The sequence below is a fragment of the Nanorana parkeri genome, unplaced genomic scaffold, assembly GCF_000935625.1.
Source record: "Nanorana parkeri isolate BGI_ZX_2015 unplaced genomic scaffold, ASM93562v1 scaffold676, whole genome shotgun sequence".
NCBI lineage: Eukaryota > Metazoa > Chordata > Amphibia > Anura > Dicroglossidae > Nanorana > Nanorana parkeri.
The window spans coordinates 57,302-78,619 of record NW_017306944.1 but is presented as its reverse complement, the minus strand read 5'-3'; the positions used below and the strand labels follow the sequence as shown (position 1 = coordinate 78,619).

Genomic DNA, 21,318 nt, shown 5'->3' with positions numbered 1-21,318 from the left:
CCCCCCCCCCCCCCCCCCCCCCAAAAAAAAATTAACTGGAAATGGTGGATGTAAACACTATCAAATGCTGCAGAAATCCAGTTAATACTATTGATGTAACCCTACCCCCATGGTGGCCGTACGGCTGTGCCTCTTATTCTTTGTACGCACATAGTAGCATTTTCAATTTTTATCCATGGGTTCCATGTCACCAGAAATTGTGGGTACCTATCCTGTGATCGTGCTATTAACTCTTCTACCCTTCTCAAAAAGTTCATTTCTTTAACACAATCTTTAATTTGCGGAGTATCCTGAGACCTCCAATATCTAGCTTTTACCATTCTTGCGGCAAATAAAAAAAATCGGAATAGGCCTTTCTTGACTTCTTTAATTGGAACTTGTAATAATGATCAATAGTGCAATCTCAGGTGTAAGAGATTCCTGGACCTTGACAAGATGCACTCCTATCTTATAAACCATTTCCCTAAAAGGTTGGATTTCTTGGCGGGACCACCATATATGTAGCAGAGTGCCTTATTCTACTCCACATCTCCAACATCGGTTGGATATGTTTGTAAAAATCTTATGTAGTAAGGTAGGACATCTGTACCGTCTTTCCTTCCGTTCCTGGATGTAACTCTATTACTTGATTTAAATGTTAACACAAAAGATTGTTTCTATTCACAGACATCCCAACCTACAAAACCTTATTTCAGGGAGGTTCCCGTCTCATTTCAGGGAGGTGCCCTTTCTGTTTTTTTAATAGTAGTCTATACGTGGCCATACACTGTACAACCATCGCAAGACCTTAGTGATTAAAAAAACGTACGATCTGCCCATCTTGGACAGGCAGATCGTACTCTCGATCATCTATAGAGAGAGAGACAGAGAGAGAGAGAGCGCAGTAATATGATGTTTAAGCTGAAGGTATGCAAGCCACTGTCCCCATGAAGAACCACCTTCTGGGATCAATAAAGATAAAGGATTTATACCATGCTCTGAAATTGCTTGAATAATAGGGGGGCGCACATCTGGTTCCAAAGCGGTCCATTTTAGAAATGGTGGGCTGATATACCCTGCCGGAAAATAAGGATCAATTAATATAGGGGAGAGATGTCCCACATAATCTGATATATTATATAGCTTTACTGCCCTGTCCCAAATTATTATTAGTGTCATAACTAATGGAGATAAAGGCCCCTGTATCAGCCTTTTCTGGAGCCGAATCTATGGGATCGCAGTCAGCGTTAAAGGGGTAGCTGCTTGTTCAATAGATATCCACAATTTATTTCTGGTAGAAGAAACCAGTCAGTGATGCGGGTTAGCACTGCTACCCAGTAGTAAAGCTCCATGTGTAGGTAACCTGCACCACCATCATGTCTATGCATTATTAATATAGCGTATCTTAATCATACCGGGGTACATCCCCAAACATATTTAATCATAGCTGACCTCAGGGTCCTAAAATAAGATCTTGGAATTTTAATCAGGATAGTTTGGAATAGACAAATTAATCCTGGCAAAATATCAGTTTTAATCAATTCCATCCTTCCTATCTACGAGTGCATTTTTGGCCTCCAACTATTTAATCTATGCTGCGTCTCTACCAATAGTTGCGTGTAGTTTAATTAAAAAACATCTGATTCTCGTACCGCTATATAAACTCCGAGGTATTTAATGCTTCACTCCCTCAACAGGATCCAGTCCGAATAACCTCTCGTTCACATGCAAAATAATATAAATCATATACATAAGAACATCATAACCAATATATATATATATATATTAAATTAGGCTATAAACAATGCCATGGTTGAATATCCCATTTACACAGACTTAAACAATTTATACAGCATTGTATAATAAAATAGAAATCAATACAACAGCAGTAACTAATGCACAGATAAGTTAAAGTGAAAACAGTCACTTTCAAGGCATTCCAACTATCAAGGTTACCAGTGTACTTATTTCAGTGTGCTTTCATCTGAACTGAACTTTTAAACCCTCAAATGACTGGTGTCATAACTGATCATATGTGCAGCACCATGGAAACTGTAATCCAAATAAGGTGACGCCTTCCTTGGCTGTGAAGCATAGGAGGGTGTAGTTCTGCTTTAACTTGTCTATTAATTCAATCAAATTTTAGAAGCTTTGCTCTGCACAAAGAGTTATTTTCTTTTGATCACATATCACCCTATTTTTTATCCTTAAACCCATCAGGTGTATTTAAAGTGCATTTCCACTTTTTCAGTCATTTATGAGAAAACCTCTCTATGTGTTTGTTATGTGTTCCAATTTTTATAGCATACCGCAATATCATTTAAAAAATATATTCCTTGCATTTTAGACGTTTTGTTGCAGCAGGCAACACAGCTGAATCGATGGTTTTTCTGAGCACCCTCACAGTGATCTGTCCTTATAGAAAGACTTAGGACTAAATTTGAGGATTGTGTTTCTCTCATTGACTTCATTAACATACAAACCTCTGACAACCTTTCCTAACATTACAAAGGAGAAGCTAAAAAGAAATGTTAACGCTTAAGAAGCCAAAAAACCTAACCCAAGTAAAAGCAATTTAAACTGCAATAAGAATTATATTTTTTTTTAGCTTTTGCTATGTGAATAGGAAAGTGTAACAAATATAAAATAGGTGTTATCCCAATTCGGCTGCAAAACTGGAAATACACTTTAAAGCAGAACTTCAGGGTGATGGGGGGGCATTTATACCAATGTGCAGGTATTTATAGCATACTTGCAAATTATAGTAACCTTACGTCTGGGTTTGTCATGTTCCCCCAATGCAGCCCTACATTTTTCATCACCTTTCCACAGCCACCAGTGCCCCCTCAATGGAAACGTCTCTCTCTGTTGACATCTTCCACTTTCATTGATCGCCTGGCTCGCAATTATGCAGTTCCCACCATGCCAATGAAACTGGACCATCCTAGCACTAGGAAAATGTAACTCACAGCTCTTTCAAAATGTGTCTACTGAAATGTCTCCACTAAAGAAAAAAACAGTATTCAAAGCCCAACTTCACATAAAACGTTTGTGTTTAATTTTCCCCCCTTACTAGAAACCCCGAATGTCTCTATCACCCTTTTTAAATGTATGCCTTATGTATTATACAGCTATTTCAATAAACAAAACTAATGCTAGAATTTGCTTTTAGAAGAAGCATGCTGCTTGAATTATAGACATTGCTATGCTTTAGCTTTAAGGCCACTGAAATATATCTTGTGACCCCTCAATACTGAAATATATCTTGTGACCCCTCTCAACACCCCGTGTACACTTTTCCACCTGAATACAGCCAGAAATGTCCAGAGATGGAAATAAGCGGGAAACCAAACAAAAGATGTATCATCATTTGTACATTAGGAGGTTCATTGTTGCCCCTTCTTAACCTGGTCTTTGACCCACAAGTGCCTTATTGTAATTGTAGATTACTATGGGAGTCCATCCATTATTATCTGGGTATCCTTTCTCTAATTGTTGTAAACTATCTGCTAATTTCATTGTTGTTACCCTTGTGTTTCTCTGATCTACTGATCGCCCTGAGCACCACCACTTTATTTATTACTTCATTGCACATTGCAGTAAATATGTTTAGTCGCATTTGTATCTTACTTATCATACTTATGGTTCATGCTTTATCTTTTTTCTTGTAACATTCCTTGGTTTTCACTGTTGTTTACCAGTCATATTTCAGATTGTGGATTCCTCCTGTGATTTGCTGCGTCTACAACACACCTCTCTTTGGCTGGTTAGTCATATGTTACAAGTCCTATGTAATAAATGATAATATATAGAGATAAAGATGCTGTAAAGAAATCTAAAAAAATCCTATGCAAAATGTCAATGGTCTACATTCTTATGCATAGGAGTTTTTCTTTCTTTTGCATCAATGATGCGTGAAAATAGTATTCATTATTAGACATGCATACTTTTAAATATCCATTCAATAAATGGTTTGCCCAGTTACTCCACTGATCATCTTTACAGTGGAAGAAATCTATCATGTTTTACATATTTTCTTTCAGAAAAACTGATGAAAGTTGCTGACTCTAGAGCTCCTATGCACAATTCACCCTTGCATGGCTTCAGCATACATCTAAAAGGTGTTCAGATTAAACTTTTATAGAGGAAATCTGTCAGTCAGTAACATCATTAGCAACCCAGACCAGACAGCAATGTCCAATTGAAAAATGGAAGACTTTGGGGTGCAGAAATCTCCACAGGAAACTAGAATTACACTTTAGAAAACCTTAATTTTAAAAATAATATTTTTTTATTGTAATATGAATTTATTTCTGGTAAAACATTATCAGAATATGGCAGCTACACAGGAAATTTTAGTTCACCCTTAGAGGCTGAGTGAAGAAGCCAAAATCTGGTGTATAATTTTAAAGAGTGTCAGAGAACCCTATACATTTTGTGAAAAATGTATTCTGAGAAAAATCCTGAGTAGTGACATTGGCACAGGCAATTTGAGGTCATCCTTGAAATCTAGCCAGAGAAACCTGGTAAATATGATTTTAAAAAAAGAAGAAATATATGATAGAGAAAAAGATGAAAAAGAGACTTTCTACAACAGATTTTTCAAGACATGGCAGTCACTGTACTCAGCTTCAGCTCCATTAGCATTGTTGTATATGCTTACACAGTCAGTATTAGGTAGACAAGGATGACCAGACCAGAAACTGGAGATTGTGTCCTGCAGCAATGCTTTTGTATAGGGAGTTATATGTAATGACCCAAACTCAGCTGTAGACCCAGGATGGATAGGGCAAGAAAGGATCGGGGAAGGCAGGCAGGGATATAGTTACATAGTTACATAGTATTTGAGGTTGAATAAAGACACAGGTCCATCAATACAATCAACCTTTGTGTGTCTGTTTGTGATCGTGCATGTGTATATGTGTACACAAGTCCCTGTGTGACCTTGTTTTTAGGTGTACCTGTACACCTGTATAGTACGGTCTTTGAGGAAGGTATCTAAATCTTTTTTGAATGATTCGATACTTTCAGCTGATACCACTTCTTGTGGCAACAAGTTCCAGACTGTAACCGCTCTAACTGAAAAAAAGCCCCTTGTTGGTTAAATCTTTTCTCCACCAGTTTTAGGTGGTGGCCTGTTGTCCCTGTTATGGAGTTTACGGTAAACAGTTTATTGCTGATGTTGCCATCACCACTAAACATTTTGTACATCAAAATCACATCTCCTCTTAAGGTCCTCCAGCCTCCTAATTAGTTTAGTTGCCCTTCTCTGGGCTCTCTCCAGCTCATGAGGCATTATGGCAAGGCCTGCATAAAGGATTTCTGAAGCCAAAGCTTTTTTAAATATTTTAGATACAATAGGTAATGATTACAACCCCTTTTAGGTTTGTGTACATTGTGGATATAACCCTTCACTTCATATTCCATAGACACAACAGGAAATTACAGAAAATCTCTCTAAAGTGAGGGAAATTTCCTCTTAGGCAGTTGTCACTGGAACAAGTGTCCGCCATTGGAAGATTTCCCCTCTATTCCTGCTCTGGTAAAAACAGAATTTTGTATTTGCCCTTACATAATTACTCAGAACAGGGAACTGTTAGACTCACTTAGTTTTTTGCAGCACAACAAAGTATATCATTTATGTTTTTCACCTTAAATGTTTCAGGTGCTGCGTTATCTCTTTATCTGCTATTGAAATAAATTGCATGTTTTGAAACTCACATCAAATATAATTATCTATAGTTTCAGAGATAGTCAAGGTTAGCATGATTTGGCTCCAAACAAGACAACCTTTAGATAGTAGCTCAGCCTTTGACTTCCCTGATAAGGTGTATAATCAATTTATAAGTACTATGACACTGACATTGAGCCAGCCAACTATTCAATTGTATTCCTTGCAGATGCAAGTTGTATTTTGTCTTGTTTGAAATAAAATGATAAAAACACACACAAAAATCACCATTCAAATTAGCACCAATTGTTTAGGAAAATCTGCTTATTATATATAATATGTTCATGTTGTCAAGTTAAGTATTTTTCACTATCTTTCAATCTGCAGCTTTCATTAAAATGCTACCTGTTTATTCTGCCACAATAGTCCTTGTTCAGACATTTCTTGTAAGTTGACAACACTCTGTCCCTGTTTCCCAACTGTGCTCCTGCATTGTCACCCTGTAACAAATGGAGGCTATAACTAGCCCTTTTAACACACATTACAAAACAGATGGAAATAGGTATTTTTTTGAAATAGCAATTCTATGTTATACAGAGTTCTTTAGCAAACTAAATGTTATTCAGTTGGAATATACATCTATTTTAATATACTCTGTACCTTCCCCATCTGTTTTTTGCAAAAGAAAAGGTGCCTGAGAATGTAAATTAAAGAACAGCTATCCTGATCGAAACGCATGAGATGCCATTGCTAAAGAAAGTGCTAGTTGTATGGCTTTTATGCCAATCCTCTTTCTTCAATACTTTTAGACCTACCATCCTGGCTGAAATATATTTAGGATTTGAAGTCTCATTGGGTCAGTGAGTAAAAAGTGACAGATAGGATATGTCTGTTGTCAGGCATACAGCAGATATATCTCCAGGAGGTCATTAATGGCAAAAAGAGGATCACGTGTTGCTGTTTGTTGCTCTATGATTTCAGCAGGATGCCTTTTGCATTACCAGGGAAGAATTGCATATTTATATTCATATCTTTCCATACCAAAAGGTATTATGATTTCATACTGGTATCCCAAAAACAAATATCTCTTTACATTTCATCTATTTTAGTGCACAGTTGGTATACATGTGTTGGTATACATGTTTATCAAATGCTTTAGCTATGAAAATATGCTTGTTCTTTTTAGCCACTCTTGCCTCATTGCATACCCAGCTTGGTGACACCATCATTGCAGCCTTCTCTGTCATCTCCCTGCTTAGATGGATATATAAACAGGCATTATCATACTGCTGCTAAGCTGCCTAAACCCCTCCCCTTCCCCCTCCACATTCTGTTTCTTCAACGTACAGTATGTACAATTGACAGTACTTTGCAGTATTATATAGTTTGATTTTCTCACAGTGTATAAGTTGTCATTCTCCATCTGCTATAGAGGACATTTTGGTAAGAGTATGTAAAGGATGATTCATTTCATTTCAATTGCATAGGTAAATATGTTTCCTTGCAGTGTTTTAAAGTGAAAAGCCACTTTCTAAGAAAGAAAAAAACAATCCTCTTCTGATCATTTCTGTACATGGTAAACATTTCAGCAATGTGGCAGGCTGGCTGACTCTGGCTTGCTGCTTCATGACTTTGCTATATTCAACATAATTATTTTGTATTATATAGACTTATAAACATATACGTGCACATAAAATGATATTGAATATTTTTATTGTTTTTAATTGTAAAGCCTAAATACATTTAAACCTTAAATTAGAAGAGAAATGCGGATTTTGATATTATAAAGGGCCCGTTAAGATGTCTTTGGAACACTAGGCCAGGAAGCCTAACAACAGCCAGGAGACAGAGTGAGGAGGGACCATCATTTCTCAGCTCCACTAGCAATTGGTCACTCTCCAAAACTGTTGCATAGCTGCATTATAGATCCTGTATATTATTTTTCCAGTTTCTGTCCACCAATATTTAAGCAAGCAAGCAAGCTTCAGGAGATGTGGCAGAGTGTGTGCCCTTTAGGGGATGTGGTGGGTAAAGGCTGCAGGCAAAGAGATTTGGCTGAAGAGGAGGATATTGTTTTATCTGCAGTAGGGGGTAAAATGAGGTTGCAAAGGGATGAAATATGACTTGTGGCAGTGATGGAAGGTAATGTATGGGTGCTTGTGCTAAAGAAGTTGCAATTGGACTAAATTAAGTGATTATATATATATATATATATATATATATATATATATATATATGTTTATATATAAACATTCTTATTTTTTCTCCTAAGGTTTAGAAAAAAAATGTAACAACAAATAACAAAAATACATTATAGTTTTATTGACTTTACATCATATGAATAGGTCACTTCTTTCATTGGCACATATAAATACAATATTTTGCTTACAACGTATTTATTGGGAAACATACTTTTACATACTTTTTAAGGGTAACTACAAAATCTGTAGATATACTGACATATTATTTAGAATATTTTAGGAGAGTTACACTAAATTTACCAATTTTTTTTTGGAATGCCAGACAAATGTAATATATTACATGAAAAAGACATTAACAAATCACAATGTTCACATCATTTCAAGTGCTGTAAGTTTACATTTAGTCAACTGAAAGCCATAATGCCTTATGGAATGTTAGCAACTCAACCAATCCACCCCTACTTTGTTAGTACAACCATAACAGGTCAGATTTACCTATATCTTTACACACACCGAGCAAGCGAAAATGGGAAAATTACCCCCAGACTGCTCTCAGATAAATGTTAGAATACTAAACCTTTTCTGAAGATCCATGATCCATGAACAGAGAGACTTTTCAGCATATTGAAAAATCTACAGATAAGACAGGATGTTCTCTGGGCACTCTGCTCTAATTGATCATCCATGGCAATACTTAGATTCTGTATGGGTATCATATGGTTTGGAGCATTGATCTCTACACACCACTCATTTATTACCCTAATGTTAACTGTTCTGTTCATAATTAGCAGTGTTTAGATTGGTAGCATCTCTTTCTATGCTAAAACAAACCATATGTGTTCAGCAGCTTGGTAGGAGTACTCTATTCTAATTCAATAATATGGGATTATTATATCTGATCTGGTCTGCCTAAAGTGCTAGTCAAACAGTTCCAGGAACTTAATAATTCCACTTATTACTTACTGTACTGATGAATCTAGATAGGGCCAATCAGCTTTGTACATGATGTTCTGTACTACCTAGAGAGTTTTTTTTTATATTGCTTGTTGAACTGTAAAAATGTTTACATGGTACACAGAGTATTGTGAAAATGCAGAAAACAGAATCATTGTTCTTATTTAAATACACAATTACACATCAAACTAGAACTTATCTCCCTGTATTCCTACAATGCCTAAAGCAAATGCACCTATTTTTTACTGAAGCTTGTACCTCTCAACTATATATAGTATCCCAGAATCTAACTGCATTTAACACTTATAATAATAGCATTCCCTTAGCCATTAATTCCCAGGTGGGTCCAAAATTATGTATTTATAATTGACACATATTTACATCTATGTTACAACCTGATTTTGCAAATCAGTATTTAAGTTCTAAATGATAACAGATTAAATTGTATTATATGAAACATAAACCTATATAGAAATATTGGTGTTGTACTCATTCTCAAGTCAACACAATGTTCTCTGTTAAAGTAAATAGTAGATATAACCAGGATTCTGTTGTTTGGTACAATCCTTTATGCAACAAGTTTACCTGTCAGCCAATCTAAGCTTTTAAAAGATGTGAGTACCAAACTACAATGTGCCGTTTACCTTTGCTAGCAGAAAAAGCCTCTTCTGTGCCCATCTCAGACTCTGATTTATGGTAACTTTCTTACTAATGGCTTGAATGACCTGACTTTAATAAAAAAAAGTTCAGCTCACCATCAATCCCTGAGAGTGCCTCAGGTGTCAGTATGAGTGTTGTTATTGGACAAATGGCTGTCAGGTTGGTAGTCAATCCCTACTAACAAAATGAAACTGGCATATATTGTATATAAGTGAAACTGGTACACATAGAAGGTGTTTTGGCTAATACAAACATTAGCAGGCACCTTTTTAGTGCTTCGCTCTTAGACAATGCTCTTACAATTAAAAGTGAAAAATAGCTGACAAGTTCTCTTTAAAGCATAGTTATTTGTTAAGGTTACAGTTTTTGACTCTACAATAATCAACGGATGTGAATATACTGTATATAGCTTATTAGACATGTTTATGCCTCTAATGTGGCTGATTCTCCAACAATGTACAAATATAAGGTTGCAACCAGTCATTCATTTGTTTTCATTAGTCTACAGTGAATATGACCAATCAAAGAACATTGCTCATTTGGCTGCTACAGATTAATAAAAATAAAAAATAAAACTGCTGGAAAAAAGCTACCCACAGATATCAGATCCAGGAAACACCAAACATTGTCGCTGGCCAACAGGCACATATGAAGTTTCAATTTACCCAACAGTTTTTTTCTGAGAGAGTTTTGCACTGAGGAGTAACACTGAGGGAATAGGCTGTGCAACTGACTTACGTAAAGTGGTTACCTAATTTCTAGTCTGCAATAGGCTGTGTTAGTACACACACATACTGAACATCTAATACAGGGGTAGGCAACCTTGGTACTTTAGTTGTTGTGGAACTACAAGTCTCATCAGGCATGGCAAAGCCCTGGCAGCCACGGGCTGAGGCATGATGGAATTTGTATCTGCCAAGGTTGCCTACTCCTGATCTAATGTCTTGCCTAAGCATTCAATGATACAGAGCATGAAGCCCCACTATACATATGTAATCATATAACACATGAATTTACAGTACAATGTACATGACTACATTACTATAGAACTTTTTTTTCCAATATGTTTTGTAAAGTATTTTATTTTCTGATCAGTGATAAGGTAAAATCACTGCCTATAACTAAGGATTAATAATGCTGCAATAGACTTTTTGAGTATCGATGTAGTGGTTTAGGTTTAAACAAATCATGGTTATCTTTATCAATAATTGTATCTTCACAGTATTTTTCAGAAAGTCAGTTTGCATCCAGAATGGCACTCATCTCCTAAAAAAAAAATAAATGCAAACAATTAGTTGGGCAATTAAACTAGCAGTGGTGTTGAACAACTTAAAGTATATGTATTTTTATTATGTTTGGCATCGTGCCTCACAGCATACAGTTTTTTTAAGCAAATCATTTTTGTGAATCTGTTGCTAAGTTTCTTACCAGAAGATCCTGCATGCAAGTAAAGGTGCCCATACACCTTACGAATATCGGCCGATTTTCGTATGCAAACGCGTTTTCGTCTGATATTCGTACGGTTGATGGGCAGTGTACAACCGAAAATACTGTACAATCGATCGACTTTTGACTAACCAGCAGGTTAAAAAACTTTGGTCGATATTACGATTTTTGCAAGGTTGGTGGCGTTTCCGTACGTCAAAATTTGTACGATCTACACTACACATGCGCAGACGAAAATACGTGCGGTCGATTACCGCAATTCGTCTAGGTGCTTTCTTCTAATTACTGCTGATCCACCCTTGCGATAATCGGGGGAGGATGGGGCCGCTGTATTAAAATAGTATGACGGTTCGGTCATCGGACGAAAAGTGTCATCCGATGATCGCAAGGTGTATGGGTGTATGGGCAATTAGCAAGTCCAATCAATGCAAGGGCCAATTAAAAGAGCATACACAGTAGGCTGGCAACACTCCTGCTAGTTGTGAGCTAGTGGCTTAAGCTGGCTATATACCAGCGGAATTTCGTTTGAAAACATTTGTTTTCAAAGCGTTTGTTCGATTTTTCTAATAGTTAATAGGGTCAAATTGACAATTGATTTCAACTGTAGTGACATCGAAGGAGCAGGATGAAAAAGTTTTCTCAAATAAGCTAAATACTAACAGTGAATGTGTTTTTTATTTGGACACTCCATTCATTCCAAAATTAACCCTTCATTCCCACTTTGTCACTTGCGTTTTTGTGCTCTATATGCAGAAAATTTGCCAGGCTTGATGGTTTATGCTCCCAGATGCATTAAATTACACGCATTTACGCGCATTTATGTGTCGTTCCATGCTATTCACAATAGCCCGTACAGCTCCCGAACTTAGCCGAGCGGCTCAGTCGAGCCGAACGCATATGCCTCGGCTCAGCTGAGCCGCGCTGTAAGCCGAAGCTGGCCGAGCGGCCGGCTATTTCAATTTGCAATAGCCAATAGTAAACTAGCAGTGTACCCGCCCTCCGCTGCAGTTCTCCATCAGGTCCATCAGCAGAGGGCAGGTGCAATGCTAGTTTACTATTGGCTATTGCAAATTGGAATAGCCAATAGGAATCTAGCAATGCATTCCAATGGGCAAAATGTTTTATTTTTTTTTCCTATTCTGACACGGCTCCGAAAGAAAAAGCAGTGTTTCTCTCCTGGGCGGCCGGAGCGGGGGACTTCCAGAGCACCCGGGAGAGTTTTTCTTTTTTTTTTTGACGGCAGCAGAACCTCCGGCCAAAAGAAAACTAGCTAGCTCTGCACAATTGTTTTCTATTTATTTTTTTGTACTTTTTTAACTATTTTTCTGTTCTGCTCTGTCCCTCTGAGGGACCGAGCAGAACAGCCGAGCCGCATGCCGCTCAGCGGCATACGGCTATTCACTCACTGCTGTTCGGCATCTATAAGTATAGACCGAACAGCAGCGAGTAGCCTGTACTGTATAGCCTAAATGTTAAAATCAACTTAAATTTCGAACGACATTTGTCGAGTCGCTGTCATTATTGAATCTTCTGATGAGATTTTGCATATGATATCGCATACGAAAATGTACCAGTGTATGGCGAACTTTAGTGTTGTCAGCCTACAACCAAAAGAGCTGTTACTATGATCTCCAAGCATGACATGTGAGACATAATGCCAATCATACTGGAAAATAGATTTTGGGTTTACATACACTTCAAAGCTGAACTCTAGGCAAAGTGCTTAACACATAGCCGAAATTAAAAACAATTAGAAGAATCACACAGTTTTGGAATCTTGGCAATTATGGTTTATGAATTGCATGATTCTCTGCAAACAAGACACATCTATACATATATATTTAGGAAAATCAGAAGATTTGTAGTCTGACAATTAGCATAGTTTTTAATGAAATGTACTAGTTATAGGTAAACTAATTTACCCTCCCAATGATTAATTATTTTCTTTAGCCAATAATGTGGTCCAGGTACACCTGCCAGACAGCAAAGCCAGACCATGGACCCCTTTTTCAGACCATGTTTGTGTTGTCCAATGCAGCCCAGTTCAGGACTGTCCCAGCCTGTGATAAAACAAGGCTCAGCAGCACACTGATGAAGTCATTACTCTGCTCTCTCCTTTGGTAAGCATTATCCCAGACCACACAATGCAAAGCCATAGACCTTGATTGTCTCAGAGTGTTGTCCATCACTCTCCCAGCCTGCGTGCTGCTGTGCAGTGGATTGCAAGGCTGAAATTAAGATTCAGTACAGTGTTTTTATGTCTGTCTAGAGTCCAGCATTAAATGAATGAACAAAAATAAATGGTAGAGACATTTAGAATAGATGCATAACTTTGCATTCATTTTGTATTCTTACTTCTTTTTAACACAAAGTGTTATGGAGCAGGCCAAGAATACAACAACACCAAGACATATTAGTACTATCCGCAAAACTTCTAGCACCTTCAAAGGCACAGTCACACTTGATTTGAATTGGTTTACTGAGTCATCACCAATAAGAGCAGTCTAAATGAAACAAAGCAAAATATTAGTAGTTGTAACTATTTTGTTAGAATAACAATAATAATAATAATAATAAATCCTTTATTTAAAGCAGTCAAGTATAGTAAATCAAACTGAAAAAAGAAATGCACTGCAACTATTGCCCGTGCAATTGGTATAATTGAATAAAACAACTAAGGGCTTGTCCAGCCCGCACGCCAAAACACTGTAAGCTGGTGTCCATGGGTTAGGGTCAATGTGATGCATTGTTTTTCTTCTTTGTTTTAACTTTATTGAACTGTCACAACATGACATTGCATTCAAATCTTTGCACCACTGTACACTGCAACAATGTATTGAGGTGAATTGTGCTGTGTAAAAATACAGTGGGGGGAATTTATCATAGCAATAGCAAGTGTTTGAACTTGCATGGAATATATTTGCACCAGATTTATCAAGCTAGTGTAATGTTGTTGATCAATGAGGCTTAATAGACTCCAGGAAAGAAGACTTGTAACTTCAGGCAAAAAGCTTAACCATCGCATCTTGAAAAAGTGGTCATGGGGTCTTCTTAAGTTGTGATTGTTTTCTTAGGTGATGCTCCAGTTTCAGACAGCCCAGAACAAGTGCAGATGAAAACATGTGCAAAAAAGGTGCAAAAAACAAGAAACTGAAAAAGTAGTGCAAGCTCTGAAGAAAACAGGTGCAAAACACGTGCAGTTGGAAAAGTAGAGCAAGCTCTGAAGAAAACAGGTGCAAAACTCGTGCAGTTGGAAAAGTAGTGCAAGCTCTATGCTGAATATGCTGATATGCTGAAAGACAGATTTGCACATTAAAAAAAATTATCTAAGAGGCTAAAACTGTCACAAGTGCTTTGATAAATTCCCCCCAGGATGTTTGCCATTTGATGCAGAGCACCATGTTTTGACAGGGCATACAGAGAACAATTGTTTTCTTTGTACCCTATAGTTGAGCATGCATTGATCTGTGTAAATGCAGCTTAACACAGATAATGAGGACGAGGCCTTTAATTCCAGGACAAGGCCAAAGTGCTGGATTGATGATTTCTACTTACGGTAACAGAAATTATGTTATTAACTTGCCTGCAAAAGTGTTTTTCCAAAACTATTAGGTAACATATAGCTGTCATCCGAGGCCATAAGGGGTCATGAACATCTGGACAATGTATGTGGCATAAAAGCCATATGCTAAAAGACAACATAGCAGACACTGCCTGCCTTGTGGCTCTATTTGTCTGAATGAAAGTTTCAACTAAGCCATTCACTAAGGAGTAAATCACATTAAACAAGCCATCCACTTGAGCTATGGAGTCTATTAGCAAAAGGCTTTTTTTTCAACATGTTCATTCAACATGCTTCTGTAGAAAGGATACTTCAGAATATTATTATTGGGGATTTAACTAACTTTTGCTGTTACAAATAATGTTATTATTAATAGTTCTATTATTATTATTATTATTATCATCATTATTATTATATTGTTCTTGCCATGTCCATAAAAAATATTTTCAAAACCACTATACAACTTGCTTATTGGATATACAGTAAGTATATTTGGATTCACGATTGTACATTAACCAAGAACACATGACTGTGCAGGTGAATATCAGTGTATTTGTGTACAATGAAAACTGTACTGACAATAGATGTCACGTTTGCTTACCGCAGGTAGCTGTTTTATCCCTTCAAATGTATAGAAATAGACACATATTTTTTGTCTAAATAACATTATTAATAGAAACTACATAAACACATAAAAACATGTATATTAGTATTAACTTACTTCATTCAGCCACAGCACAGGGAACACAAATTCTGACTTTAGTTTAGCCAAAATTCTGAAATGTGAAATTCAAAAAGAAGTAAATACAACTTGCATTACTCATAACTTAATATTATATGCATATGCTTACATATATATTAATTATAATCAGCATTCTGAAAACTTCACTGAATGGTAAGCCTTAAAGAGGAACTTTACCCATAGCTTTGAAATAACAACAAACACACCTTTAGAAATATTTACTAATGGCAATCTACAAACACATACTTCTAGATAATTGCCGGCTTTGTATCTTTGCATACCTATTTTCCTTTCCTCCCCATTTTTCTCACAATGGCCATTTTTACTAAGGGCAGATTCATTCATCTCCCTTTACTTCCTGGAATTCTGGCACATGTGACCATGCACATCATCTCAGAGGAAAAAAAATGCCTTACCCTGAAATCTCATGAGATTATGCAGTTTACAGATGAGATTACCCAGTAATGCACTGTGATGTAACTTTCCCAAGATGCATGTCTTAGGCATGGCTACATCACTAATGCCTAAGAGGACCAAAAAGTGTAAAAACAGTAATTGTAAATAAAAGCAAAATATGTTTATTTAACTAATGAATGTAAGATGGTTTCATATCAGCATACAGAGCTGCATGCTGATGTGGCTATTAGCAAAAGGGGGTAAAGGTCCACTTTAAAGAGGTATTTCTGGCAATAAGTGAAAACAATCAGTCAGCTACTAATGATGTTCAGCAAATAGTGTATCTGTGTTAAAGTTGGAAAAATCAGTATTGGCTCTCTATTGGCTTGTTGGGATATGTTAGCTCCAGACCTGACATCCCTGCACTTAGCATGTACTTCTTTATAACGAGTTAATGATTTATCAAGTAGTGAAGAAAAGATAAGGCCTCATCATATGGCTATATTGATTTTACACAGGATCTTGCTTGTCCATACTGTATCTGAACTCATATGGCCATACACCTGGTTATGTTTCTATGAGGTGAGATGAGCACATTTTGCGTCTGCCAACATGAATAGTGTGCAGACGCACACTATTGTTCTTGGGCCTGAATGAGTCATTCAGCGGTGCAGGCACATTCTGAATGGCTGAGGCCGTTAGTCATTCTGCATCTGCACTGTCGTGGCATCAGTGACTCATTAAGGGCCAACATTTAAACATCAGTAGTGTGCAATCAACAGGCACAGAAAAACCTCGGCGTTCACTGCATATATTCAGAATATGCTATGCCAGGAGTGTATTACATTGTAATATAAATCCAAACACAGATAGGCTTCATGATATCTCATTTATTTATAAAGTACTGCACCAAAAAAAGTTGTTTCTTTATTCTTTTTAACAAATTACTTTTTAAAGTAGAACTAAATTGGCCACATAACTTCGCTCACTCCAATACAATGTTACACAATAAAACGAATTTATGTGCAAAAAATTGATTGTTTTAATTGATTCTACAGTGCTCTTGGAAAGATGTTTGAATGTATCCTCCTATATGTGAGCATCTGGAAAAAAAACTGCCTCTATGATTGAACTCCTTCATGACTGAGCTAGTTTTCAGTTTCTGTTAATAAATGACTGACACACTTTTTAAATTTTTGCTGTGTTATTTTTCCATAGCAGTAATATACTTTCTTACTAAATGTACCCACACATATTATGGGGTCTATTCACGAAGCAGCCGAAGGATCTAGCCGTAGCTTTGGCCGATCCTTTGGCTAGCTACGGCCCCAGGACCCCTTCGGTTCAGTAGAACCGAAGGGCTGCTGTACGGGCTATTCACCATAGCCCGTACAGCTCCCGAACATTGCCGAGCAGCTCAGTCGAGCCGAACGCATATGCCTCGGCTCGGCTGAGCCGCGCTGAAAGCCGGCCGACAGCCTGCTTCTGACAGCTGGGCAAGCCAGCCGTGATCTTACGGCTGGCTCCGGTCACTTGCAGAGAGATCAGCGTCCCTGGTTACCAGCTAACCAGGGACACTGATCTCCAGACAGCAAACTCTCCCGGGCGCGCTGGGAGTCTCCCACTCCCGGCTGCCCAGGAGAGAAACACTGATTTTTCTTTTTTTTTTCTTTATTCTGACACGGAGCCGTATCGGAATAGAAAAAAAAAGAAAATAGCTGCAGTTCTCCATCAGGTCCATCAGCAGAGGGAGGGTGCAATGCTAGTTTACTATTGGCTATTGCAAATTGAAATAGCCAATAGGAATCTAGCAATGCAGTCCTGTGGGCCAATTATTATTTATTTTTTTCTATTCTGACACCGCTCCGTTTCAGAATAAAGAAAAAAAAGAAAAGTCTGCTTCTCTCCTTGCCGGCCAAAAGAAAACTATTGGGCGGAGCTAGCTGTCATTGCTAGCTCCGCACAATCGTTTTCTTTTTTTTAAACTTTTTAAACTGTTTTTATGTTCTGCTCTGTCCCTCTGAGCGACCGAGCAGAACAGCCGAGCCGAATGCCGCTCAGCGGCATTCAGCTATTCACTTTTATATATAATTTTTTTTTCCTAATTTTTTTACACTTTATTTTTCTTTTTTTTTTACACTTTGTAAAAAAAAAGTAAAAACTTTTTTTTTGTCAGTTTATATCAACCAGTCACTATGACTGGTTGATAAATTAACTTTTTACATTTTGGGCTATTATTAGGCTGCTCCAAACTTAGGAACAACTAATAATAACCTTAGGGGTCTATTCACTAAGCTGCCAAGGGCAGCCGATAAAGTAAATAGAAAACGATTGTGCGGAGCTAGCAGTGACAGCTAGCTCCGCCCAATAGTTTCCTATTGATCGGCGGCTCTGCTGCTGTAAAAAACTCTCCCGGGCGCTCTGGGAGCCTCCCGCACCCAGCCGCCCAGGAGAGGAGCACTGATGTGTCTTTTTTTCTTTATTCTGACACGAGCGATGTCAGAAAATAAAAAAAAATAAAATACATTTTCCCATTGAAAAGCATTGGGACATTACTATTGGCTATTTCAAATTGCAATAGCCAATAGTAAAGTAGGGGTCTATTCAGCTTTGTGAATAGACCCCTTAGAGACTGATCCTTAGAGACTGATCCTGACAGCATGTCATATTCAGATCTCACGAAAGGTCTTTGATCATGCCTAGACGATCAGAAGTGATAAATTTCAGGCAAAGAGATACGTTGTATCTCTTGTATCTCTGTGCCTGAAATGTATCATAAACATCGGGCTATCGAGCTGTCAAAACGAATAGCAGAGAGGTGAGTCACTGCTACCTCTCTGCTATTTTCAGCTGTTAAATACGGGATTGCTATTTAGCGCTCCCATATCTGCATGTAACGGCTTCATTCTTTCATTAATGAAAGAAAGAAGCTTTTACAAAAGCTTAACTATTTCATTAATGAATGCCTCAATACTGAGACATTCATTAATGACTGGTAACCGCTGAGAATCAGCAGTTACCGGCATTACAGAGCCTTAAATAACTTGTCACGTACAGTGTACGTGGCCAGTCATATAGGCACTTTGTGGCGGGACATACAGTGTACGTCTCCCGTCACAAAGGGGTTAATAGGGGCCTACCCAATTTTCTGATCTACAAATAATTTTACTATATTTATGCAGACCACCACTGGAGCAAAGGACAGGACTATTGCTGGTGAGAATGATCAATTATGGGTTATTGCATACTCACTCTATTTTGTCTGTTGGCTGAAACATTACATTGACCTGTAATCTTTTAGCAAAATGCATTGTAAAGCCAGTTATCTAAAAAGAAACATATTAACAGCATGAAACTAGCATATCAGCACAGAAATAAGACTATAAAATATCAATACTTTGTTACTGTTGCTTGTTATGTAAAATATTGTTGTTCTTGCCTGCCAAATGTGCAGCCAGAACTCCTGACCTGCATACTTGGTCATGAAAGGTTTAGTTTAAAATCTCAAATACAATGGATCTTAGTATATGCAGAGTTCTACTCTGGTAGTAAACATGTATTTTAAGTTTTGCATAATCAGGAACAATTTTTTAAGGAAAAATAATATAAATTCCTATAATTGGCACATGTAATTCAAACCCAACTGACAGGATACAGAAGTGAATGATAGGAGTTGCCATACACTAATCAATACAGGACAGATCGCAATGAGGATGCTTGCACAGGTCTAAAATACAGGTCCAGTGGCGTAACCAGAGTAACAGGCGCCCGGGGCAGAACGAAATGTTGCGCCCCCCCGCTGTAATATGTGGGGGTGTACAGGTAAAATGACAGCATGCTGGGAGATATCGTAATTGAACTACAAGTCCTAGCATACCCTCATTGTCCCTCTACACCCCCCAAAAATATTACCCAGGGAACTACAAGTACCCACAAGTGTCCCTCATTTGGAACCAAATCCCTCTGTCCCTCTTAACTCCTCAGTTGTCCCTCTTTTTGGTCTGATGTACAAGTATACATGAAAAGGTACCTTTAACTACCAAAATGTTATTCCGCATGAAAACCTTTATCTTATCTTATAATTATCTTGTTTACTGTTTTGAAAAGTTAGTATAAAGGAAAAGTAATAGTGAAAAAAATGAAAACTCTGGGTTTAACCAATTATTATTGGCATATAAATTCTAAATGGTCTGTATAAGTGGGGGTGTGGCAGGCGGATGTCCATTGCCTGAATACATTATACTTGAATGTGTCCCTTTTTTTCATCTTGGATACCTGGGAGGTATGCATATCACCACTGCTCCTTACATTCCAGAGAGTCCCAATTTGTGTTATTCCAAGCCATTCAGTTTAATTAAAATGACCCATCTGGCATATAGTGTTGTTTATAACTAGGGTACAATAAACTCATGTATAACAAGAACTCCTGTACTGGAATGCAGGATTTTGTTTGATTTACTCACAGGCTCAACATCCACATAAGTTTCATGTTCTTCTTTACTAGGACTTAGACCAGTCACTTGTTCCACCAGGAAGTCGCTTCCATGCAAGAAGTGGGGCAGAGAAAGAAATATGGGTTTACCTAGAGGAAAATAAATGTATGTAATGTACAAAGAAAATGGCAACAAACTATGAAGAGAAATTTACTAGATAGCTATACTACTATGTACTAATTTAACCAGACCGCACAATAGTGTGATTTAAACAAATATATATGAATATAATGCCCACAACAGATGGAACAGTTTACTCTACTAAATATATTGAATATTTTATATGCAGTAGGGTTTACATTGCTCTGTATTTTTTAGCTCTTTGATACAGTAAAACTGTGTTTTAATATATGTGCGATAACTGTGAACTTCTGGTAACTGAGTAAGCCTTTTTTTCATTTCATCAAATATGATGCCAGATGGATTATATACAGCCCAGGATCTTGGACATTTTCTAGAGTGGAAATAAGCCTCATTTATTTCACTTTTTTCATTATTTCCTCAAGGAATCCCTTAACTGTGGAAAATGATGGTCAGTAAGCACCACATTGACTTACTGAAGAGACAGTTGATCTGGTGCTATTTTAAAATATAAAAAATGTACACGTTGCACACTTAGGGGTCTATTCACGAAGCTGCCGAAGCTGCTTCGGCTAATCCATGATCCATTGGCCGGCCGACAAGCTTACTTCTGACAGCTGGGCGGAGCCAGCCGTCATTTCACGGCTGGCTCAGGCCACTTGCACAGACAGATCAGAGTGCCTGGTAACCAGGTAACCAGGGACACTTTTCTCCAGACAGCCCAACTCTCCCAGACGCTCCGGGAGTCTCCCGCTTTTAGATAGCGGCTCCTGACCCCCCCGGAGAGAAACACTTTCTCCCAGAAAGGCTTACTCTGCTTGCTCGAGCAGAGTAAACCTTTCCCTGCTCGGTTTCTTTTTTTTTTCTGACATTGGGGCCGTTGGCTGCCGTCAGAATAAAAATAATAGATTAAAAAAATCACCATAGGAATGCATAGCTAGATTCCTATTGGCTATTTCAATTTGCAATAGCCAATAGCAAACTAGCTATTGCACCCGCCCACTGCTGCTGTCAATCAGCAGAGGGGACCTGAAGTTCTCCATCAGGTCCCCTCTAGCAGAGGCGCCGGCCAATAGAAAACAGTTGGGCGGAGCTAGCTGTCACTGCTAGCTCCGCCCAATCGTTTTCTATGT

General features: G+C 37.8%; 1 protein-coding gene across 1 annotated transcript in view; it reads right to left on the bottom strand.

The window, feature by feature from the left end:
• CD36 (CD36 molecule) overlaps window positions 1–21,318 on the bottom strand; it is a 65,072-nt gene that overhangs the window by 19,536 nt on the left and 24,218 nt on the right. The window contains exons 9-12 of the mRNA XM_018563564.1: window positions 20,075–20,193; window positions 18,864–18,937; window positions 15,195–15,249; window positions 13,267–13,415 (exon numbers count right to left, since the gene is read on the bottom strand). Of these exons, the coding sequence (XP_018419066.1) occupies window positions 13,267–13,415; window positions 15,195–15,249; window positions 18,864–18,937; window positions 20,075–20,193 (397 nt within the window). The remainder of the gene's footprint in view (window positions 1–13,266; window positions 13,416–15,194; window positions 15,250–18,863; window positions 18,938–20,074; window positions 20,194–21,318) is intronic.